This window comes from Camelus ferus, chromosome 6 (genome assembly GCF_009834535.1).
Source record: "Camelus ferus isolate YT-003-E chromosome 6, BCGSAC_Cfer_1.0, whole genome shotgun sequence".
Taxonomy (NCBI): Eukaryota; Metazoa; Chordata; class Mammalia; order Artiodactyla; family Camelidae; genus Camelus; species Camelus ferus.
This window is the reverse complement of record NC_045701.1, coordinates 82,666,594-82,686,587: the sequence shown is the minus strand read 5'-3', so window position 1 is coordinate 82,686,587 and position 19,994 is coordinate 82,666,594. Positions and strand designations below refer to the sequence as shown.

General features: G+C 49.4%; 1 protein-coding gene across 3 annotated transcripts in view; it reads left to right on the top strand.

The window, feature by feature from the left end:
- The first annotated feature begins 1,751 nt into the window (after positions 1-1,751).
- The window catches only part of CCDC88C (coiled-coil domain containing 88C), a 121,874-nt gene continuing 103,631 nt past the window's right edge, over positions 1,752-19,994 (top strand). For 2 of the 3 annotated variants that reach the window (XM_032482524.1, XM_032482523.1), the window contains exons 1-3: positions 1,752-1,987; positions 2,746-2,846; positions 10,531-10,639. In XM_032482524.1, the coding sequence (XP_032338415.1) occupies positions 1,928-1,987; positions 2,746-2,846; positions 10,531-10,639 (270 nt within the window). In that variant the 5' untranslated portion in view covers positions 1,752-1,927. The remainder of the gene's footprint in view (positions 1,988-2,745; positions 2,847-10,530; positions 10,640-19,994) is intronic. The other variant, XM_032482519.1, reaches the window with a different exon arrangement.

The window sequence follows — 19,994 nt, the reverse complement described above, 5'->3', positions numbered from 1 at the left end:
GGTGAATCATCACAGCAGCTAAGTGACCCTCAAACAGAAATTCCTGACATGGTGTGGCCCAGGGACAAAATCTCGCATACAAGGGATATGTCTTACCACAAATGTCACAAAGCATTTGTTCTACCTAGGTATTTCTTAGTGTGAAAGAGTATGCTTATCAAGTAACTTTAAATATCCTCTCCCTGTCTTTCCAAAAAAACTGGCCGCACAGAACAGGGGCGTTCTAAACAGAGATGGGTGCGAATACATATTTTATCTATTTTCCAACTGATTTTACGGTATAGGCAATTAAGAGATTAATGAATTTCTGGTGCACAACAAATCCCACATACGCTCAAAATTTTCGCTCTTCTCCAGTCCCCCATGTTCTTTTCTATCACCCTGACTTCCAGACTTCTCTTTAGGGACCCCCAGCCGACTTGGCTCCTGGGGCGACAATTCCAGTCCCTCACCAGCCCAACAAGGTACCGAGAACTCGGCTGCAATACCACACTTAACCGGAAGATGCCGCAGCCCCAACACTTGACAGAGCCAACTTTCAAATTACAACCAAACCAGCAGCCATTTAGTGCCTACTGTATACTTATAGACAATTACCCTAGGCAATACTTGATAACTACCCTAGTCAGGTAGACGCAGCACCGGTGGGTTCATCTGGGAAGCGCGTGAGAATTCGATTAGTTAAATCGTATAAAGTGCTTTGAACAATGCTCTTAATCATAGTGTGAAATTATTACCAGCCTAAGGTGAGGTGCCTAGACCGGCCGGGTCCACCGCAGCTGTCTCTCAGCAGGGAGGTCTGGGCCTGGGCTCAAGGGCTTGCTTTCCATCCAGTTGGGGCCCTTTTTCCGGTCGTGTGCCATCAAGCTGCTGCTATGTCCTCCAAGTTGTAATCCGAAATTTGGCTCCTCTCCGGCAAAGTAGCGGTGGTATTGGGGGTGCAAGAGAGGGTACCTGGGGCGGGACCAGGTCGGTGCCGCCACATCACCACTTTCCTGAGGGAACTTCTAGAAGGCGGGCACACAGGGAGGTGGCACAGTGGGGCGCAAGAGGTCGCGCTCCTACAGTCTAAACTCAACACAAACTTTCCTCCTCTGATCTCCGGGTCTGCGCCTCACCTGCCTGTGAGACCGACTCCAGCACGTTAGGCGCGCGGGCTGGGCTCTCCTGCCACGGACCTGGGCGGGGCCCCGGCGGCACCTAGGGGGGGAGGGTCAGCTGATTCGCAAGACTGATGGGCTGCACCTGCCTGGGGCCTCCAGCCTCGGGGTTGGTGGGCTCCGCTGGGCCTCCACCGCGAGGCAGGTCTAGGGCGACCTCAGCGGGCAGGGCGTCCCGGGCCCCCTTTCCCCCGCCCCACCCCCGCGCTCCCGGGGAGGCACCAGCGGGACCCACGCTCGCGCGCTCCTGCCCTGCACTGGGCGCCGGGGCCCCGCGGCCAATGCACGCGCGCACGAAACGCCACGTGCTGGGGCCCCAAACGCGCGGAGGATGCACTAGGCGTAGGCGCACGGCAGCAGCCCCACGTGCGGCAGCCAGGACCCACCGCCCGGAGGTTCCCACGCCCACCTTCCCCAAGCACGTGCGGGCCGCCGCCCCCTCCCCGCGGCTCGCGCAGCCGCGCCCGCGCCCGGGCCCGGGCTCCAGGACCCGGCACCGCGAGGCGGCGCGCGGACCGCCCAGGGCCGCCGAGGGGCGGGGCCGCCGCCCGCATTGTTCCTCCCCGAGCGGCGGGCCCTCCCCTTCCCCCAGCCCCGGGCGGGGCGCGGGGCCGCCGAAGCCGAGGAACGTGGGCTCGCGCCCCGCCTTTGTCTCCCGGGCGCGAGCCGCCGCAGCCCTGCGCCCGCCGCTCGCTGCCAGAGCCGCTTTGTGCCGCGGCGCGGGGGACGGGGACGCGGGGTGCGGAGCCGGCGGGCGCAGCCTCAGCATGGACGTGACCGTCTCGGAGCTCATGGAGCTCTTTCTGCAGAGCCCGCTGGTGACCTGGGTGAGTGTGCCCGGTTCCCCGCCCCATTGTTGGTGCACTGGCTCCTCTCCCGCCCGCCTGCGGTCGCAGCACACCCGACCCCAGCCGGGGCCCCGGGTAGCCCCTGGGACGCAGAGGGTACATCAGGTGTCCCCGGCCAGGGTCGGGGTCAGTGTGCCGGGGTCTGGAGGCGTTTTAAACTCTGGAGCCGGCGTTCCCGGTGCCGGACCCCGCCGCGCTCCTGGCCTGGCAGGGGCTGAGCGGGTACACCTGTTCCCGCCGGGCGTTGGGCTGGCGGCCCTGTAAAGCGATAGCGTTCGAGTGGTCACCCTCGCCTCCATGGCTTGACCACTGGAGGAAAGGACCCATTCACCCAAAATATCCTGGTTAGTTTCTGAGCCTTTGAGACCAGCGAGTGACTGTCGGTGGGGATTAGGATGTTCCGAGTGAGAACGTGTACAGGCTAGGGTGGGCGTAGTGATTTCCAATGGATTTGAGACGTGAGAAATTTATTGAAAAGTCCCTTTTATTTTTTTTTTTCCGCTCTGAGACGCTGGAGAAAAGCGACGAGGAAGTTTTCTTTCTGCTGCCTCGCGTCTGTTGCCTGGCGCGGGGAGGAGAGAGAGGCCCTGGAGAAGGGGGCTGTTGAAGGGTGGGTGGCCGTGGATAACCTCCTTCTGCCCACAGGGGCCCTGCCAGCCTTTGCCCGGGAGAACTTTAGACTGTGCATGTGGGGGGTGACTTTTTCTGCCTTTCTCTCCACTTTCCCCTTTCCGCAGGTGAAAACTTTTGGTCCATTCGGAAGCGGCAACCAGGACAACCTGACAATGTACATGGATTTAGCAGATGGCATCTTTTTGAACCAAATCATGTTGCAAATGTAAGTCACCCTCGGGAAGGAAGGAAAGAATAATGCTTCAGAAAGTCGAATTTAAGGTTGTGGAAATAAAATGTGAAGTTGCTGTGGAGGGTTATTTGCACGTGGAGCCGTCGGTATCTTAATATTAAGGTGCCTTTTCGCCATTTGTGGGGTATGAAGAACTCCAGGATGGTATGCTGGCAGTTTGATGAAGGAAATTTGGAACTGAATGACTGTCATCCACATGGTGTGAATAGTGCAGTTGACTTCACACTCAGGGACTTAATTGTTGTTTGAGCAATGACACGAAGAAAACTCTTTTTGGGGGCAAGAAACTGTAACGAAGAGTGTCTGGTTACAGGAAGTGTCGGGTGGGACCAGAGCATCCGTGAGTGACTATTATAAAGTTTCATTCGAGGTCAGGACGCCTGTGTTTCTGAACTCCCTTTCATCTTCCATTTCGTTTCCCCTGTAGCAAATGCAGCTGGTTAAGTTCCATCTCATGAACTGAATTTAAAGCCACAATGTTGGGAGAAGCACAGGGAATCAGAAGGCTCTGGTACTGTTTGTCTTGAAGCATGCGGCTTAAGCAGGGTCTTGGTGGAAGTTACATTTGCTAGCATGTTTGTCTGACCACATCCTTTCCTGTTGCTGAATTCTGCAGAGCCTGTCTGATTGACAGCCTGCCACATGTAGGTGTTGGCTCCTACCGCTGCATTCTGTTTTTAACTCAAACTGCAGGGAACATATTGGAACTGAGTGTCAGTATGATTCACAGACACTTGAAGCAAAATAAACCATCCTAATGTTCTCTGTGGATCGGGCCCTTATGCTCACCTACTCACCTGCAACTAAGCAAGTTGTCAGACTTGAGTGTGAATCCATTAGCTGATGAGAATCAGCTTCGTTTCTGGCCCATGTAGGAGGAGGAGAGTCAGCTTTGGCATATTCCGAAAGTGGTTTAAATAGATCTACCTACAAATGTCTGTGTTAAAAAATTTCCCAAGAACATTGCTCCTTTGGTTTAATAAGTATTTTGACGGTCATGGTCATGCTATGGGAGAGATACCTCAGTCTTAATTTTTTTTTGAGGCATTAATCAATCTTGTGTTTGATTAGATTCTAAAAAGGCAGATCTGTTGTCGGCTTTGGCAGCACTTCTTTGAGAACATCGATGAGATGGAGTTTTCCTGGGGTTGTCTTGTGGCATATTCAAGTTCTGGCATCTCTCCCCACTTCGTTCTGTAAGACCCCGAAAATTGCTGGATTTCCATTGGGCAGCGACCAGGGGAACTTCAACCTGTCCTGTTTAATTAAAAAACCAGCAGTATCCCCAGCCTTTTCATTCAGCTTTTACACCCAGGCGAGGGGAGAACAAAAGCCCTGGGACTGTTTCTCTTTCTTCCCTGACCTTTGGAATTCCTGAAGCGTTTACCACTTGCTTGTAAATCAGGAAAGCCTGTTGGACCGTTCCTTTGAGAAATGCCAGCTCATCACTTGTTCACACTTGGCCCGTGGCTAAATTCAGCTTGAAGGGCTTCTCCCCTCCCCTTGACAATTGTAAATGTTATTTTCTCATCTGCGATGTGCCAAGGTAATCGTTCTGGAAGTGGGGACTGATAAGTGTGCAGTTCCTCAGGGCTCCAGCAGTGCTTCTGGGTCCTTTGGCCAGGGTTAGGCCTGGAGGAAGGGACAACAGGGAAGCTGTTTGAGTGGTTTTCCAGAAGGAGGAAATCAAGGAGGGAGAGGCACCAGCAGCACACAGTTTACTGACGGTGGTGATCAGAATAACCTGCTTCAGGTGATAGAAATTAGAGCATGGTTTGCTCCTGGAAGTAGTTGGGGATTGCCTGGAAACGGGGCACAAGGGAACTTCTGAAGGTGGTAGAAATGTTCTGTATATTGACTGGAATATATTTCATTTTTAAAAACTCATCAAGCTGTAACTTTAGATAAATGCATTTCACTTTATGTAAAAATTACCTAAATTAAAAAAAAATAAAAGAATTCCAGACCTGGTGTCAAAAGGCTTGGTAGCTAGCTTGGTTTCAAACCCTAGGTCTCTCTTGTGCAAGCTATGTGACACTGGGCACATCACTCAGTATATCAGTTTCCTCACCTGTAAAGTGGGAAGTAAAAAAGTAACCTCCTTAAGAGGTTGTGCGGATTAAATGAGTTGATGTGTTAGCAATTAGCATAGTGCCTACCGCTTAATAGGTGTTGACGTCAGTTAAGTATCTGCCATCTTAATCCAGAAAGGATTTGAGGCACCCCAGAAGAGTGTTTTTTTTTTTAAGTCTACTTTTCTCCTACATTCTTAGTCTCCTAGCTTACTGCATAATTCTTGGCCTCAGCCCTCTCCCAACAAGATTTAAGGCAAAACTGGACTCTGGGACCCACACCCTGGCCTCACATCTAGCACTGTATTTAAGCCAAACCTGTTTTCACTTCTGCCAAATGGAGAAATGTCAGGCTAACTAGCAGGTAAGTGATAAGGCTGTTCTGCCTTATCTCCCATCCTAGGAGTCCCTACTGCATGCAGTTTGCCTAGTTTGATAAATTCTCTCCAAGTTGGTAGAGCCTGAGAAAATTGCAGAGAGCAGTGTGCTAATATGTTGCTGGAGCTCAGATAAGAGGCGTGTTACCTAACACTTTGGAGCCATATGGAGGCTGGCGGGGGTCACGTGGCTGCACCTGGGCATTGTCTCTGGCAACTGAAGAAGGCTGCGGTAGTAGTCTCTCCGCCCTGGCCTCCCAGTGACATCAGTGCCTGGAAGCAGGAAAGCCCTGTGAGCTCAGCTTTCAGGGGAGGCCCAGGTCTAGGAGAATTCCTGAATGAAAGTGAGGCATTGAGCGGTGTGGATGGATCTGCATGGGAAAACTTGCTGAATAGCCCCTCTGTAAATGCAGTTCTCTGGGTACCTACTGATACCCAGGGGAAAACAAGGTATCTGATTCTCTTTGGACATGTTTTCATGGTCTCTTAGGAAAATGAAGAGCTTTGACTCTAGCAACAGGCAAATGACTTCAAATCCTCCCTCTGCCACTTAGTTCTATTAACTTGGACAAGTTGCTTAAACTCTCTAAGCCTCAATTTCCTGATCTATAATAAGTAGGATGATATTTTATAGATTGGGGGGAAGTAAATAAGATTATGGAAATGCCCCACAAGTGTCAGTCATTGTTACCGTTAGAGTGAGGCCCAGAGCTATGTGTGTGTGCTCCCTTGCATGTGTTAGTGTGCGTCTGTGTATGTGAGAGTGGGCACGTGATTTAATGTAGTGGCTGTTGAGTGCTGTTGGGAACTTGGAACTGGGGCTGCGAGCTTGTGCCTGGGCAAGGTCTGTGTTAAATCCAATGCTGTTTGCTTTGTTCAGACTCCTTTCTAACCCCTGGTGCTAGCTGCAAAATTACAAATGGGGTATTTCCAACTTCTGAATAATTAATATACCATCAGGCCAGTGGGAGGGTTTCTTAAACTTCTAAAAAGCATTTGAAGGATAATTTTTTCCTCTACTGCTCTGAAGGAGTTGTGTTCCCATTCTGTAGATGTAAAAGTTGAGGATAAAGGGGCAGATACTTGTTAGTGGAATGAGTTTGTGTTGGTGCTAGAGTGTTGGAGCAGAAAAGAGTTTTACTTATGAATGTAAGGGATTTTCTTTTGTGGCTGCAGCATATGACGCTCTTCATGGGGCCTTTGAGTCTGTAACAATTACACAGAAAATTCACATTCGTTGTGGGGGGGTAGGAACACACAGATGAGCAAAACAAAAATTGCCTACAATTTTACCCTGTCGAGGTAGTGGTATTTAATATTCTGGGGACTCCCAGATGTTGTCTATGATATGTGTATATATTAATATATGTTCCTAATGTATTTTTATACAAATATGGGCTCGTCCTACTGTTTAACATCTTTTTTTAACCTCTGATAGATTATCAACATCTCCATTATCTGTGTCTCAATATAGTTTCTTTTTTACTGAAGTATAGTCAGTTTACTATGTTGTGTCAATTTCTGGGGTACAGCCTAATGTTTCAGTCATCCATATACATACATAAATCCCTTTTCATATCCTTTTTCATTATAGGTTACTGCAACATATTGAATATAGTTCCCTGTGCTATGCAGAAGAAACTTGTTGTATATATCTATTTTACATATTGTAGTTAGTATCTGCGAATCTCGAACTCCCAATTTATCCCTTTCCACCCCTTTTCCCTCCTTATAACCGTAATTTTCTATGTGTGTGAGTCTGTTTCTGTTTTGTAAATAAGGTCATTTGTGTCTTTTTTTTTTTTTTTTTTAAGATTCCACATATGAGTGATATCATATGGTATTTTTCTTTTTCTTTCTGGCTGGCTTCTTTTAGAATGACGATGTTCAGGTCCATCCATGTTGCTGCAAATGATATTTTATTCTTTTCTGTGGCTGAGTGGGATTCTGTTGTGTAAATATACCACAGCTTCTTTATCCAGTCATCCTTTGATGGACATTTAGGTTGTTTCCATGTCTTGGCGATTGTAAATAGTGCTGCTGTGAACATTGGGGTGCGTGTATCTTTTTGAATTAGAGTTTCCTCCAGATATATGCCCAGGATTGGGATTGCTGGATCATATGGTAAGTTTATTTTTAGTTTTTTGAGGAATCTTCATACTGTTTTCCATAATGGCTGTTCCAAACTGCATTCCCACCAGCAGTGTAGGAGGGTTCCCTTTTCTCCACACCCTCTCCAGCATTTATTATTTGTGGACTTTTTAATGATGGCCATTCTGACCGGAGTGAGGTGATACCTCATTGTAGTTTTGATTTGCATTTCTCTGATAATTAGTGATATTGAGCATTTTTTTATGTGCTTATTTGCCATTTGTATGTCTTCATTGGAGAATTGCTTGCTTAGGTCTTCTGCCCATTTTTGGATTGGGTTGTTTTTTTGTTATTCAGCTCTATGAATAGATACAGTTTCTTGATTCAGTTTTAAATTTAGGAAGCCTTTGGGATATGACCAAAAGTTGGGGGCTGGCCTTTTCACAAAGGAGGGAGGCAAGGTTGCTATAAACCTAAATCATGACTCTCTTTAAAATTCTAGGGTGAGTCGATTTCTTGTTTTCTAGTTAAAAATTTTTATGAGAAGAAAGCCCTGGGGGCCCCGCACTTTGGACTTGGAACTCTCCAAGTTTGGACAAGCCGCCAGATGCTTTCTTGCTGTCTTGTCTTTCCTGTCCTCTGATGTCCTGATGTGGGATTGTCAGGCTTTTGCGTTCTAGGGCTAACAGGTCAAGATTCTTGTGATTATGACAGGATTATGATAGCTTTCGGGGAAACAGTCTTTCCGTGGTTCTATGATGTCCTCTTCCTGGAATCTAGGACCGTGTACCCAGTTCGCCAGTGCAGACCTGGCCTTCATAGAATGGTAACCTCTTAATGCTGGACGGATCCTGTGGGCATCTTGCAGGTGAACACACTGGGGCCCAGCTTGGAATCAGTGGCTCCTGACTCATTTCCTGAAGCATGGAGAGGTGGGGGTCACTCGGTGCTGGGCAGAGTTGGGGACAGACCTTAACCAGAGTTGACTTGTTTCGATTGTTCCCTAATAATCTCTTTAACCTGAGAGCCTTAGTTAAAGGAGGGTGTGCTAATGACGATGGTAATTAGCCTAATTACTCATAGAGTAAATGTGAGAATCTTTTGGAGCATTGTTTCAATTAGTTATTGCTTCCCGAAACTGGGGACTAACAAAGCAGGGTGGTCAGAGGCCTCCCCTCCATCACCTGACGGCCGCCCAGGCCCTGACCCTGTGTGTGTGTTGTGCTTCTGCTCCCGCAGTGAACAGACACGTCTTTGCCGGGGCCCTCCAGCTCTGGGAGCTCCTCGAGTGGTCCTGTGTGACTTAATGAAAGCTGGGATTATAATAACAACAAAACAGAAAAAGCCCTGCATGTTCTCTAGTTCTGCTATTTTAAGAGGCACATTTGTCACATTATGAAATTGCTTCTCATCTCTTAAGGTGTCTATAGGAAAGAGAGAATTGCCCCCTTAAGATAAATTATTTTGTCATGCTAGGTGCATTTCTGTAGCTAAAATGCCCATGCAGTTTAAAATCTGAATGCCTGCTCTACTGCTAAATTAATTTCCACTGAACTGTTAACCTTTATTTTCTCAGTAATGAATGGCTCCAGGAGAAACATGTAATGTGTAAATGGCTTGGCCAGACTCCATTCCTCTGTGGGGACAATAAGAAATGTTGTCCCAGGACAGTTTAAAAGAAGTCCTCTGGTTGCCCCAAGGTGCCCATGTGACTATTTATCCAGGATGACTGGATAAAACCCATGGCTGATGATTGCATGGAATGTGTAAAGGGGTTTGCAGACACACAATACAGCATGGGATCTCCTAGTGTCTATATCAGACATTTACTTAATGGTTGAATTTTAAACAGCTTGTGTTATAAAAAAATTGTGCTTACAGTGACATTTGAAATGATTTCTATTTGTTGATTTTTTTTTCCTGTTTGTCAGTTTTGTATTGATTATTGGCTTGGAATGAGTTGGATGGCATTGAGGTTGATTTCCTTAACTCCCCAAATTCCCCTTCCTGCGCGTCTCTCATCACTTTCATTATCTTCATCATCATCATCATCATCATCATCGTGGGGCCTGGGTACTGACGAAGGAGGAAGAGGACTGTCTTTGTCACTCCAGCCCCAGGGGGCTCAGCGCCCTTATCACTGGGCTCAGAGACACATGAAAGCGGAAGACAGCCCTCATTTGAATGAGACATCCTTCATGGTGTCTTGGGACAGTAGAATGGGAAGGAGGGCTTTGTTAGGAAGAGCAGTGTGGGGTATGTGGGGAGGTGGAAGCTAAATACGTTCCGTTGAATCTGTTCTCTTCAAATAGGAAACCTTTTTGAGAATTTTTGAGAAATGTCCTGTACGTAGATGAGTGAAATTATAAATCACTTGATTTCGGATTTCTAGTTTCATCACAACCAGACCTGACTCTTGCCTGAGATTGGAAAATAAATGACACTTTGAGGGTTTCCCGCGTGAATTATTTGCCTCTACTTTTAGTATTTCTCGTAGGGTGTGCTGTACACCACAGTGTCACAGATTCGTGGTGGTGGTTTTTCAAGATTGAATTGTATCCTTGGTATGTAAATCGTAGGCAGGACCAACCCAGCACCAGTTCGGTGGCAGAGGAGACCCCTGTGAAATGGAACATTAATGATTTTATTGATTTATTAAGTCAGAAATGTACCATTTTCCCTCTTTTTTGTTTGTTTTTTCTCTTTTCTCTGTTTTTTTTTTCCCTCTTTTCTGTCTTTCTTGATATTTCACATAGTTTGGTTTGTTCAGCTTTTAATCCTTTTAGTCTTGAAATAGATCTTGGGGTAGGTTATTGATTTTTATACAGGATAACTTTTGAGTCTGCATTGACATTTGGTGGTGGTTTATGGGTGCTGCCAGCAGTGGGAATGGAAATAACATTGATCAAGGGCCTGTGGTGGGCTCGGTGCTTGGGGCGAGCAGCAGAAGGTGATGAGATCCATGGCTTGGCAGTGTCAGAATTAGGGTTTTCACTTGAGCCACAGCTGCATAGTAACCGAGCCTTAGAGAGGGCTGAATGCTCAGTAGCGGCCTGGGTAGGACAGGGGTGTGGCCGATGCCGGGAGATGCAATTTCCCTTCTCATTTCCCCCCTAGAGATCCCAGGCCAACAAATCAACGCATCAACAAGCACGTCAACAATGATGTGAACCTGCGCATTCAGAACTTGACCATCTTGGTGAGAAACATCAAGACCTACTACCAGGTAAGGCGGTTCTCTCTTCCCCTGGAGTTCTGCTGTGCGTCCGGCAGTATCACCATTCGAACGGTTTCCCCACAGGAAGCCGAGAGGAAATGGTGGTCAGGCATCTACTTGCAGACACTTGGTGTGTTTGCACATGCATCCTTTTTTGGGGGCGTTGTGAGAAGGGTCAGAGGTAGGATTGCTTTACTTTGTCCAGTGAATGTGCTTTGAGCCTTGTGAAAAACATTGTACCTTGTGCAAAGCATCTGAGGGCCCCAAAGACAGGTCTTGGTTCACAGCCACGACCCAAGCCCACAGTCAAGTGGGGACTGGCTGGAATAGGCTCTGGGAGGGGCACCGTGACATGGTTATCGCCCACAGCTCAGTGAGTCTGTACGGGAGCGATTCAAAGGGTTGAGGGAGAGAAGAGACCACAGAAGGGTGATGTTCAGGCCAAATATGTAATCAATGAGCCCCCAGCTGGCAGCCAGGATCACAGGGTTCACAGCACTGAGTGTCTACTTGCTAGATGCTCACCTTATCTCGTTAGCAGATAGTCGGTGGATCAGGCAAGAGGGCCTGAAGGGGAAGGACTGTGAAGATCCCCATCCCAGCCTTGGGAAGTTTGGCTGAGAGTCTTTGATGATGTTCATGATCTTTATACAGCCGGCATGGGTGGGAAATAGATTTAAACTGTGCACCTTGGGGCCCTGGTTGTCAAACTGGACAGTGAAACTTTCTTCTTCATACAATTTTTCTTGAGCCCCCAGGTGAAGCCCTAGCAACTCCAATTGACTTGGGGGTTGAGGGGCCCTAGCACCTCTGCTCAGCCCCCTCCTCTCCCTCCAGGGCATCTCTGTGGGTTCCTGGGACCCCAGGAACACAGTTTGAGAACCACTGCTCAAGAACCAGTTTCTTCCAGATTCATGCTGGAGTTTCACTGAACCTTCTGCCTCTGAGACCTGCTCCTAGCCCCAGCTTCCTGGGCTGGAGCTTGGTCTTGGTTCTGGAGTTTAGTAGCATCTTCAGAGTCATGCAGTCCCTGTTAACATGAGGAAGCCCTCTGGCTGCCCTCTCTACCCTCGTGCGGTTCTAAGGTCGCTGGGATAGGCTGCCGGGTGGAGTTGCGCTGTGGCCTCAGGCTGTCTTCTGGGTCTGGTTCCTGCAGAGGGCTGTGGTAGTTGCTGAATTTGAAACAAGATGGGAGAGGGAGGGAGTGGATAGTGTCTTGGGTTTTCTGAGATGATTGTTTCCATTTTCCTCCCTCTGGGTTGGGGTACAAGAGGGGCGGCCTGGGATGCTTTGCTTGCATGGCCAGTTCAAGCCACCTGTGCTCATTCCGTGGACTGCTGGTAGCGCAGCACCATGAGCTCTCCACGTCGGCTTTGGGAGGCTTAGCACCAGCCCCATGCTTTTAGTTACAGATGCCAGCTGTGCTGAAGAGGGGTCGGGGTCAGGGAAAGCCGGATCTGTGGGGCTGAAAAGGGTTTGTTTCCTTGGTGAGGAGAACCACGCTCAGGGCTGGGCATGCTGTCAGCAGGTAGGTCTTAGCTGGGGGAAGCTGGTGCTGCCAGGGAACTTGGGCCTGGGCATGGAGGGGGCTCTACTGGCTGTTGAGCATCTCCTCAGGGCTGGCTTCCTGGCTGCAGGCACCATTCAGGGTAAGTGGTGTTTCGATGCTCTGTGCTGAGTGCCAGGGAAGTAGATGGTGCTAACAGCTCGAGACAAGACCCCAACCCAGGCTGCATGGGGAGGGGTTGCATTGGGGAAGTCTTCGTGCAGGAGGGGACACCTGAGTGGAGTTTTGGTAGATGACCAAGTTTCCTAGTTTGGAGGGTCATGGGAAGTAGAGGGGGCGTTGAGGTGAAGGACGGGTGGAGGCACGAGACAGTTCTGTCCTCTGTGCTGGTCGGCATTTCCCACAGCGGCTTGAATGAAGGTCTGTTTCACCAAGTTTCAGATGAGTCAAAGCCGGGGAGGATGTGAACGTGAGGTACAGAAATTCAGGGTTCAGAACAGGCTTGCAAGGCTGGCCAGCTGCGGTAACTCTGCACAGGTGTGCTCCCGCCCCAGGTGTGGCTGGGAGGTGGGAACCCTCCGGGATGGCAGTGAAGGTCAACAGTGGAGGTGAGGTTCTGCAGCTCTGTGTGCAGCGTGGAGCGCTCAGGCTCTGGCCGCAGGCTGTTTGGCCATGTAGGTGCTGGTGGCGCTCAGCAGCTCTGACGGTCCAGGCCTGGGCCAGCTGGAGGGCTTGAGACTGTCGGCTTGGAGGCAGATTGCCGCTCCTAGGGCACCGTGTCCAGTTCCAGAAGGTGGGAAGTAGTCACAGGAAGGAAATGGTCACCAGCCCATTCCCAGGGCCCAGAAAGAGTCACAGGTAGAAAAGAGGACCCTGCATCCTTGTTCTGCTTCTGCACTGTTGGCTCTTTGAGGACCGGGCTGGTGTGTGTCGGCAGCCTCAGCCCGGCCCAGAGCAAATGTTTGCTGAAAGCACTTGCTAAAAGCTGAGAGCCGTCCCTGCCCCTCCGTCAGCCCTGCTGCCTGGGAGGGAGCTGGCAGCTCACTTGCCCTTTGAGCTGACACAGGTTAGGTGTGGGCAGTGTTCTGCTGTGTGTTTTTTCCTTCCGATTCATTGTAAAGTTAAGTTCTGGTCATATAAGTAATATGTGCTCTTTATAAACAGCTTAGAAAACAAGTAGCAAGAAGAAAAGAACTTCTCATAATCCCACCACCCAGAGACAATCACTGAGCATTTTAAGTGCTTCCTTCCAGTTTTCACATGAATAGTTTTTGTTTTACCCCGTTGTGGCCATGCCATATATACAATTGCATATCCTGCCTTTTTTCCCCCTCCCACCTGACAATTGTGGTGAAAACATAACTGATTATTACTGTGAAGGGACAATCAAGAAGGCTTTCTAAAAGAAATGTCGCCCGGCATCCCCTTGAGGGAGAGGCCCTGCGGGTCGTGAGGGCTTGGGGTAAAGTGAGACAGATGTGGTTCCTACTCTGGCCAGGGAGGGCGGGAGGTCAGCCCCGGGCAATGGTTGCCTCTCGGCCGTGGCTCTTCAGCAGAGTGTTGAGGGCACGGAGTCCACTCTTGGTCTTGTTTGCCAAGCGACTGCTCGGCCCCCCGGGCTGTCCCCTTCTTTTCTGAGGCACATGGGACAGGGACAGTCAGGAAGGGTGGAGTCTCCCATGAACAGCATGCGCTTCTTCCACAGGGAAGCTCAAGTTTTGCCCCTGAAAACCTGTGGAGACAAGGGTCCTTGCCCTTTTTCTGGGCCAGAGGATAGACGGTGGGTGAGAACCAGGTGGTCAGGGTCAGTCTGACCAACAGTGTCTCAGGCCTCCTACTTGGGCTTCTCTGGGGTTGGTGCTTGGACTCTGCATTTTCACAAGTTCCCCAGCTGTTTGGGTCTTACCATCCTTCCAGCAGGATGGGGAATCAGTGCACCAGAGCGGTGGTTCTCAAAGTGTGGCCCCCAGGCCAGCAGCATGGGCATCACCTGGTCGTCAGGCTCTGCTCCCCTGACCTGCTGTCGGGGTTCGGCAGCCTGTGTCTTACAAGCCCTCCAGGTGATTCCGACGCACACTGGGGGGAACTGGTGGGTTAGCGCATTTCTGTGATGTCTAGGAGAGGCACGACAGTCGGGTCTCCTGGGGCCGAAGGGCTCAGTTCTCACCAGGTGACTTCTCCCCATCACATACAGTGGACACTCATCTCATCTGCCCTGGGACAGGAAGGCGGGGTCCTGGCAGCCCTCAGAGGAGAGGCTGCACTGATGAGAAGGTGACCAGTGGGAGCAGGTGTCATTGAGGGAGTTGCTGGGAAGGGGCAGAGGAAGCCAGAGTAGTATAGGGCCTTGGGGAGAGTGCCTGGTTCAGTCTCTGAATTTTAAAGAAGGAAAGGGTGATCAGGATGAGAATCCACAAACAGGACATCTGCAGAGAGGCTTGGAGGAAAGGCGGGCCTGGACCACAACTGCACACTGCCTCAAGCTGCCTGGCTGGTCAGCGTTGAGCCCGGCATCATGTGACGCTTGTTTTCCTTGCTCATTAGCCAGTATCTTTTTCACCTGAGTCCTTTTAAGTTAAAATTTGGATTTATAGACTGGTTTATTTTTTACATCCAGAGCCTTGAGTATGTCTACTGAATGCTCATTTGATGGTGGAGCCAATAGGAAAATAAGGCTGGTCTACGCAGAAATCCTCGGTGTAGCAGATGGCTGACTTGTGTTTATCCTTTGGGGGCTGTACATAGTGTCAGCTGCCGTCCCCTGCCCTGGACACCTGTGATCTAGCTCCTTCTCCCAACTGTCACGTGAAGTTTCTGAGGTTTCTCTGGCTTCCTGCTGATGCGAAGCACTTCACACAGCGGCCTGGACAAACTCAGCATGTGTCGATGGAGATGTATGTCTTTGTTGCTGAGTCACATGTGGATATCTGTCCTGAAATCAGGACCTTGGGGGGATGTAGGGACCCACCTGCGGGACTGACTTGGAAATGGGAAATTCACTGACTTTATCTGAGCGCCACCCCTCTCTGCCCAAGCACTGGGACAGGCAGCTTTCCTTCTTTTGTAGGCCTCCTGCGTTCTCATCTGTCAAGAATAGGGTGGGCCCTTGTGGTTCTGAAATTCCGCAGTCGCATGATGGCCAGAGCCCACCAAGGTTTAGCATTTAAGATCCCCTCGAGGGAGTTCTGTGTCACAAGTTCCTGGAACTCAGCTCTTCTGGTCTCTCATCATGGTCATGAGGAACAGGGCGGACCCAGAATAGTGTTCTTTGTCCCAGAAGAAATAGTCCAGAGTTGCCTTATCTTCTCTTTTTTTCCTTCATTGCTTTGAAAAATTAAAAATAAAACAAATGGTTATAATGAACACCTGTGTATCTGTTCAAAATAAATATGAACATATGTGAATATTTTTCATATTTGCTTCAGACTTTTCTTTTAAGAAATGTTTTCTGATTGACGTCCCTGGTATGCCCCTACTGCATTCAGTTAACCTTCCCTCCCTCCCTGGAGGTAACCCGTATCACTAATTTGTGTGTGTGTGTGTGTGTGTGTGTGTGTGTGTACACATACAGTTTTGTGATATCTTCAGATAAAACTTCTATATTCTGCCTGTACGTCTTGCCCACTCAGCCTTGCTTTTGGGATCTGTCAGCTTTCTGTGGCAGTTACGTTAGATAAACATGGGCTGACTACTAAAAAACTTAGAGTTATCTTTAGTAATGTGCACGCTCAGCTTGAAAAAATGAAACACTTCACAGAAACAGACTCACAGACACAGAAAGCAAACTTATGGTTACAAAGGGGTGGAGGGAGGGATCAATTGGGAGTTTGGAATTTGCAGATACTAACTACTATAAATAAAATAGACAAACAGGGTCCTACTATAGAGCACAGGGAACTGTATTCAATAGCTTGTAATAACCTATAATGAAAAAGAATATGAAAAGGAATATATATCTATAAACAACTGCATCACTGTGCTGCACACCAGGAATTAGCACACCATTATAAACCAACTATACTTCAATAAAAAAATTAAAAATGAAAGACTTTTGTCAAAAGTAAGAATAGAAGGAAATGTATATTTGACATTGTTGGTGGGAACAAAGTAAACTTTCTCGTCCGTGTGGTCGAGAGGGTTTTTAGGTGAAGTGACGTCTCATGGGGGTACGATGTGCTTCGGTGGACGAGGGCCAGTGTTCACGGGAACCTGTAGCCTGCTCAGACCCTGTCTACTGGTGCCAGTGCAGTTTGCTTGATGGATACTACCTCGTATTCAGTTTGTAGGGGAGAAAGTACTTTCTCCCCTCCTGACTTTAAAGGTTACAGGGGAAGGCTGTGAGTTGGATATTCTTGATGATGTAGCTTATGTCTATGCTTTGAGGAAATTAGAAGTAACATTTTTTACTATAAAAGTGTTTTCTGATTGCAGCTAGGGAAATAGAAAGAAAATTAAGCCTGCTCACTGTCTCTCTGAGTAAGGCGTACGGTTGTTAACATCTTGGTATTTTTGCTCAACTTTGTGTCTGTGCCTGTGTATGCGTTAAGGGTGTGGTTGGTATTATTCATACTATGTGTAACCTTTCTTTTCATTTGCTGTGTAGTTAGCATCTTCCCATGTCATTAAATATTCTTTCATAATGTGAATTTTAGTGTCTGCATGGCAGTTCATTGTGTGGCTGTACCACTGTCATTGATACTGAGTTTTTCTGTCTTAGAATTATAAACAATCCCACCATGAACATACTTGGTCCATAACTCTTCCAACAACTGTTTTTATATCCTTAGAATAAATTCCTAGCATGGAATTCCTGGGTCAAAGTGCAGGAATACTTTGAGGACTTCTGCTACTATTGCCAAAATTGCCCTTTTTACAGGCCTTTTGTTTTCCTTTGTTGAATTGCCTGTTTGTGCCCTTCACCCACTGTGACGGCACCTGTTAAAATGTGTTCGTGCTGCTACTGAGCACTGGAGGTTCCTGTGTCTCTGCCGTGCGGATGAGTGTCTGAGATTATTTTTGCCGTACATCTGGGCGAACTTCCTTGAGTGGGAGGATCCCTGGATGCTGGTTGGGAATCTCTGACTGGACTGTGTGGCATGGTGAGGCCGGGCGGCCCAGCTCCAGGACCGGGGGGTTTTCATCACAGAGGGTCCTGTGTCTTGTCCCCATATCAGCCTTTGTGTGCCGTGGACTTGACCCGAGAGATTACCGACTTCCCTGTGAATGTTTGCTTTCCATCTAAAGTTCAAGAGAGGGCCTTCCAGACTGTGTTGGGAAGTGAGGCTGAGGAGGGCAGTGGTCTGCACGGACCCCTCCTTTCCTCTTTCCTTCCTCTCTCTTCCCGCCCCCCCCCCCACTCCATTCTCTCCAGTGTAAGGTGATGAAATGTGGGACAAGGACACTCTGGTGGCCCAGAGAAGAGGGTGTGACCCTCTGGGGGTCACCCCGCTCTTCTGTGTCTCCTCCTTGTTCTTAAGGCCGTTCTCCAGGCCTGAGATGCCCGCGTCTAGTGGGTGGGAGAGGGGCCAGCAAACCAGCTGCTGTAACACCTGGCATAGCACAGGACATGGGAGGGGGTTCCCAGCCCGGCAATGGGCAAAGCTCATGGAGAGCTTTCTGAAGTGGGTGACGCTTGGCCTGAGTCCTGAAAGACTGGCACGGAGCTAGACTGGCCGAAAATGGGGTGCATAGGGGGTGTCCTGGGGGAGGAACAGCACCTGCAAAACTATAGAGACATAGAACAGCCTGAGCGCTGACTAAGTCCCCTCTGAGCAGCTGGGGGTTGAGGTGCCTGTGGGGAATAGTGATGGGTGAGGCTGGAAAGAGGTTCCAGAGGGTGGATGCCATGCTAATGAATTTAAGCTTCATCCTGAAGCACTTGGGAGTCCTTATAGCATATGTTTAAATAGGAAAGTTTAAGAAAGAAAACTCTTAACACCCATATTGAGAATGGGCTCTGGGTCAGGAGAGAGTGGAGAATCAGGGCAGGTCTTGGAGCCAGGAGCAGAGGAGAGAGGGGTACGTTCTAGGGGACTCACGTGGGGCTGTGGACAGCAGCTTGCTTGGAGTGAGCATCCGGGGGAGGGTAAAACGCTTTCCCAGGCCCGGGAAAGCCGAGCTCCGCAGCAGGTCTGCTTGCCCCCCAGACTTCAGGGCAGGGCCCCGTGGGGCTGAGCGGCAGTGGCTCTGGGTCAGCCTGATGGGAGCCGGAGCGGTGCTGCAGGAGGGCGGCAGCTTTCAGGGCCACTAGAATTCCCTTTCCACACTGAGCAGAAGGCTTTCATTCCTGTCCTGCGACCCTCCGTGTCCTGCTGGCCAAGGATGGAGCAGACAGAGCTGAGGACACCTACTCACGGGCCACACAGTCCCAGACCTTTCCAGGGGCAGGTTTTGTTTTTGCAAGGCATGAGACCAAGTGCCAGTTGGGCTTGGTTTCTTTTTTCTGTTTTGTTTATAGAGGAAATGCTGTGGAGGCATATTGAATAGCAAGCAGAAACTTTGGGACTCACCCCTGTGCCGCAGTCAGAAGGCTGAGAGGAGATTACTGGGTGCCTACTGTAAGCCAGGCACCATGCTGGGAGCTTTCAGCCTTGTCACTGAGGAAGAAACTGCTGTGCCCATTTTACAGATTAGGAAAATGAGGCTCATGGAGTAAGGTACAGAAGCCCTAGAGAGCTGCAAGTTTTCTTGGTCATTGGCTGCTTGGGGAAACTTCTAAAAGTAAAGTTTTCTGCAGTCATGTAGGGAGATGGCTTGCTGTGGGCAGACCAGCTGTTCTGTGAAGGTCGGCAGGGCCACTCAGGGTCTGCAGTGATACCAGTGCAGGACTGGCCCTGAGCCAGAAGCCTCATCCCCTGGGCCAGGCTGGGAGTGCTGCTTCCTGGGGTCTGCTGCTTGGGTTCCCCCTTGTTAACTAGATTTCACACCAGCCCAGAGCCCAGGAGGAAGGGGTTAGGTTGCTTTAGGCACCTCCTGAAATCAGCGCTTCCGGGGTTGGGCAGTGGGTGGGACAGAGGGAGCAGCTGGCCTCAGACTTCACCCTGCACCCCCAGAGCTGCAGGAAGCAGAGAATAAGGGCTGATTGCAGGGGGTGGGGTAGGGTGAAAGGTGGGTCTGATGTAATTAGCAGAGCTGGCTTGAGGCCAGGAGTTGGGGTGTGTGGGTGTGTGTGTGTGTGTGTGTGTGCACCCGAGACCCCTGTGGGCTGCCACCTTGCTTTGGTCCAAATGCCCAGGACACAGCTGGCCCTGAGACCGCCTTCCATGTACCAATCTGGACGTTCTCATGTTTCTGATACATGTGCTCTTACCATGTGTTTACTTTCTCGTCTTTCACCAAGTTTTCTCTGAATCCATGGCCATTTGTTTAAAGAATATTAAGGTTTTGAGCCCTGCATGAGAGGTCTGTGCACAGAGAGCGACAGCCCTGTGTCAGGGGTGAGAAGCTGGCGGTCACCCCGTCATCAGGCAAGAGGTCCGAGTTTGTTCCTGCAGGAGAGGAACAGTGAAGAGCTCGGAGGCCGAGAGTAGAGAGAGCCGTGCTGCTTTCGGATGGAGCTAATTTGCCTCATTTTGTTCATCTCAGAGTCAGGACCGGGCTGCTGAGTGTTCAGGGAGTGCGAATCACATGTTGGATGAATGAAATTAGAAACACAGCTTTTTTTCTAGTATTCTAAACCCTGGACAATTAGGAGGTGGTGAGAGGTACCAGTTCCTTTTGTGACAAAAACGAGGGAAATGGATTTCTCAAGTTTTTAAAAAGAAAAAGAAGAGTCTCTCCTTTGCCTTAGGTTTTGGTGTTAAATGCCAAGATCAGCATGTTGGATCTTATAACTGGTTTGTGAGAAGGACTCATGGA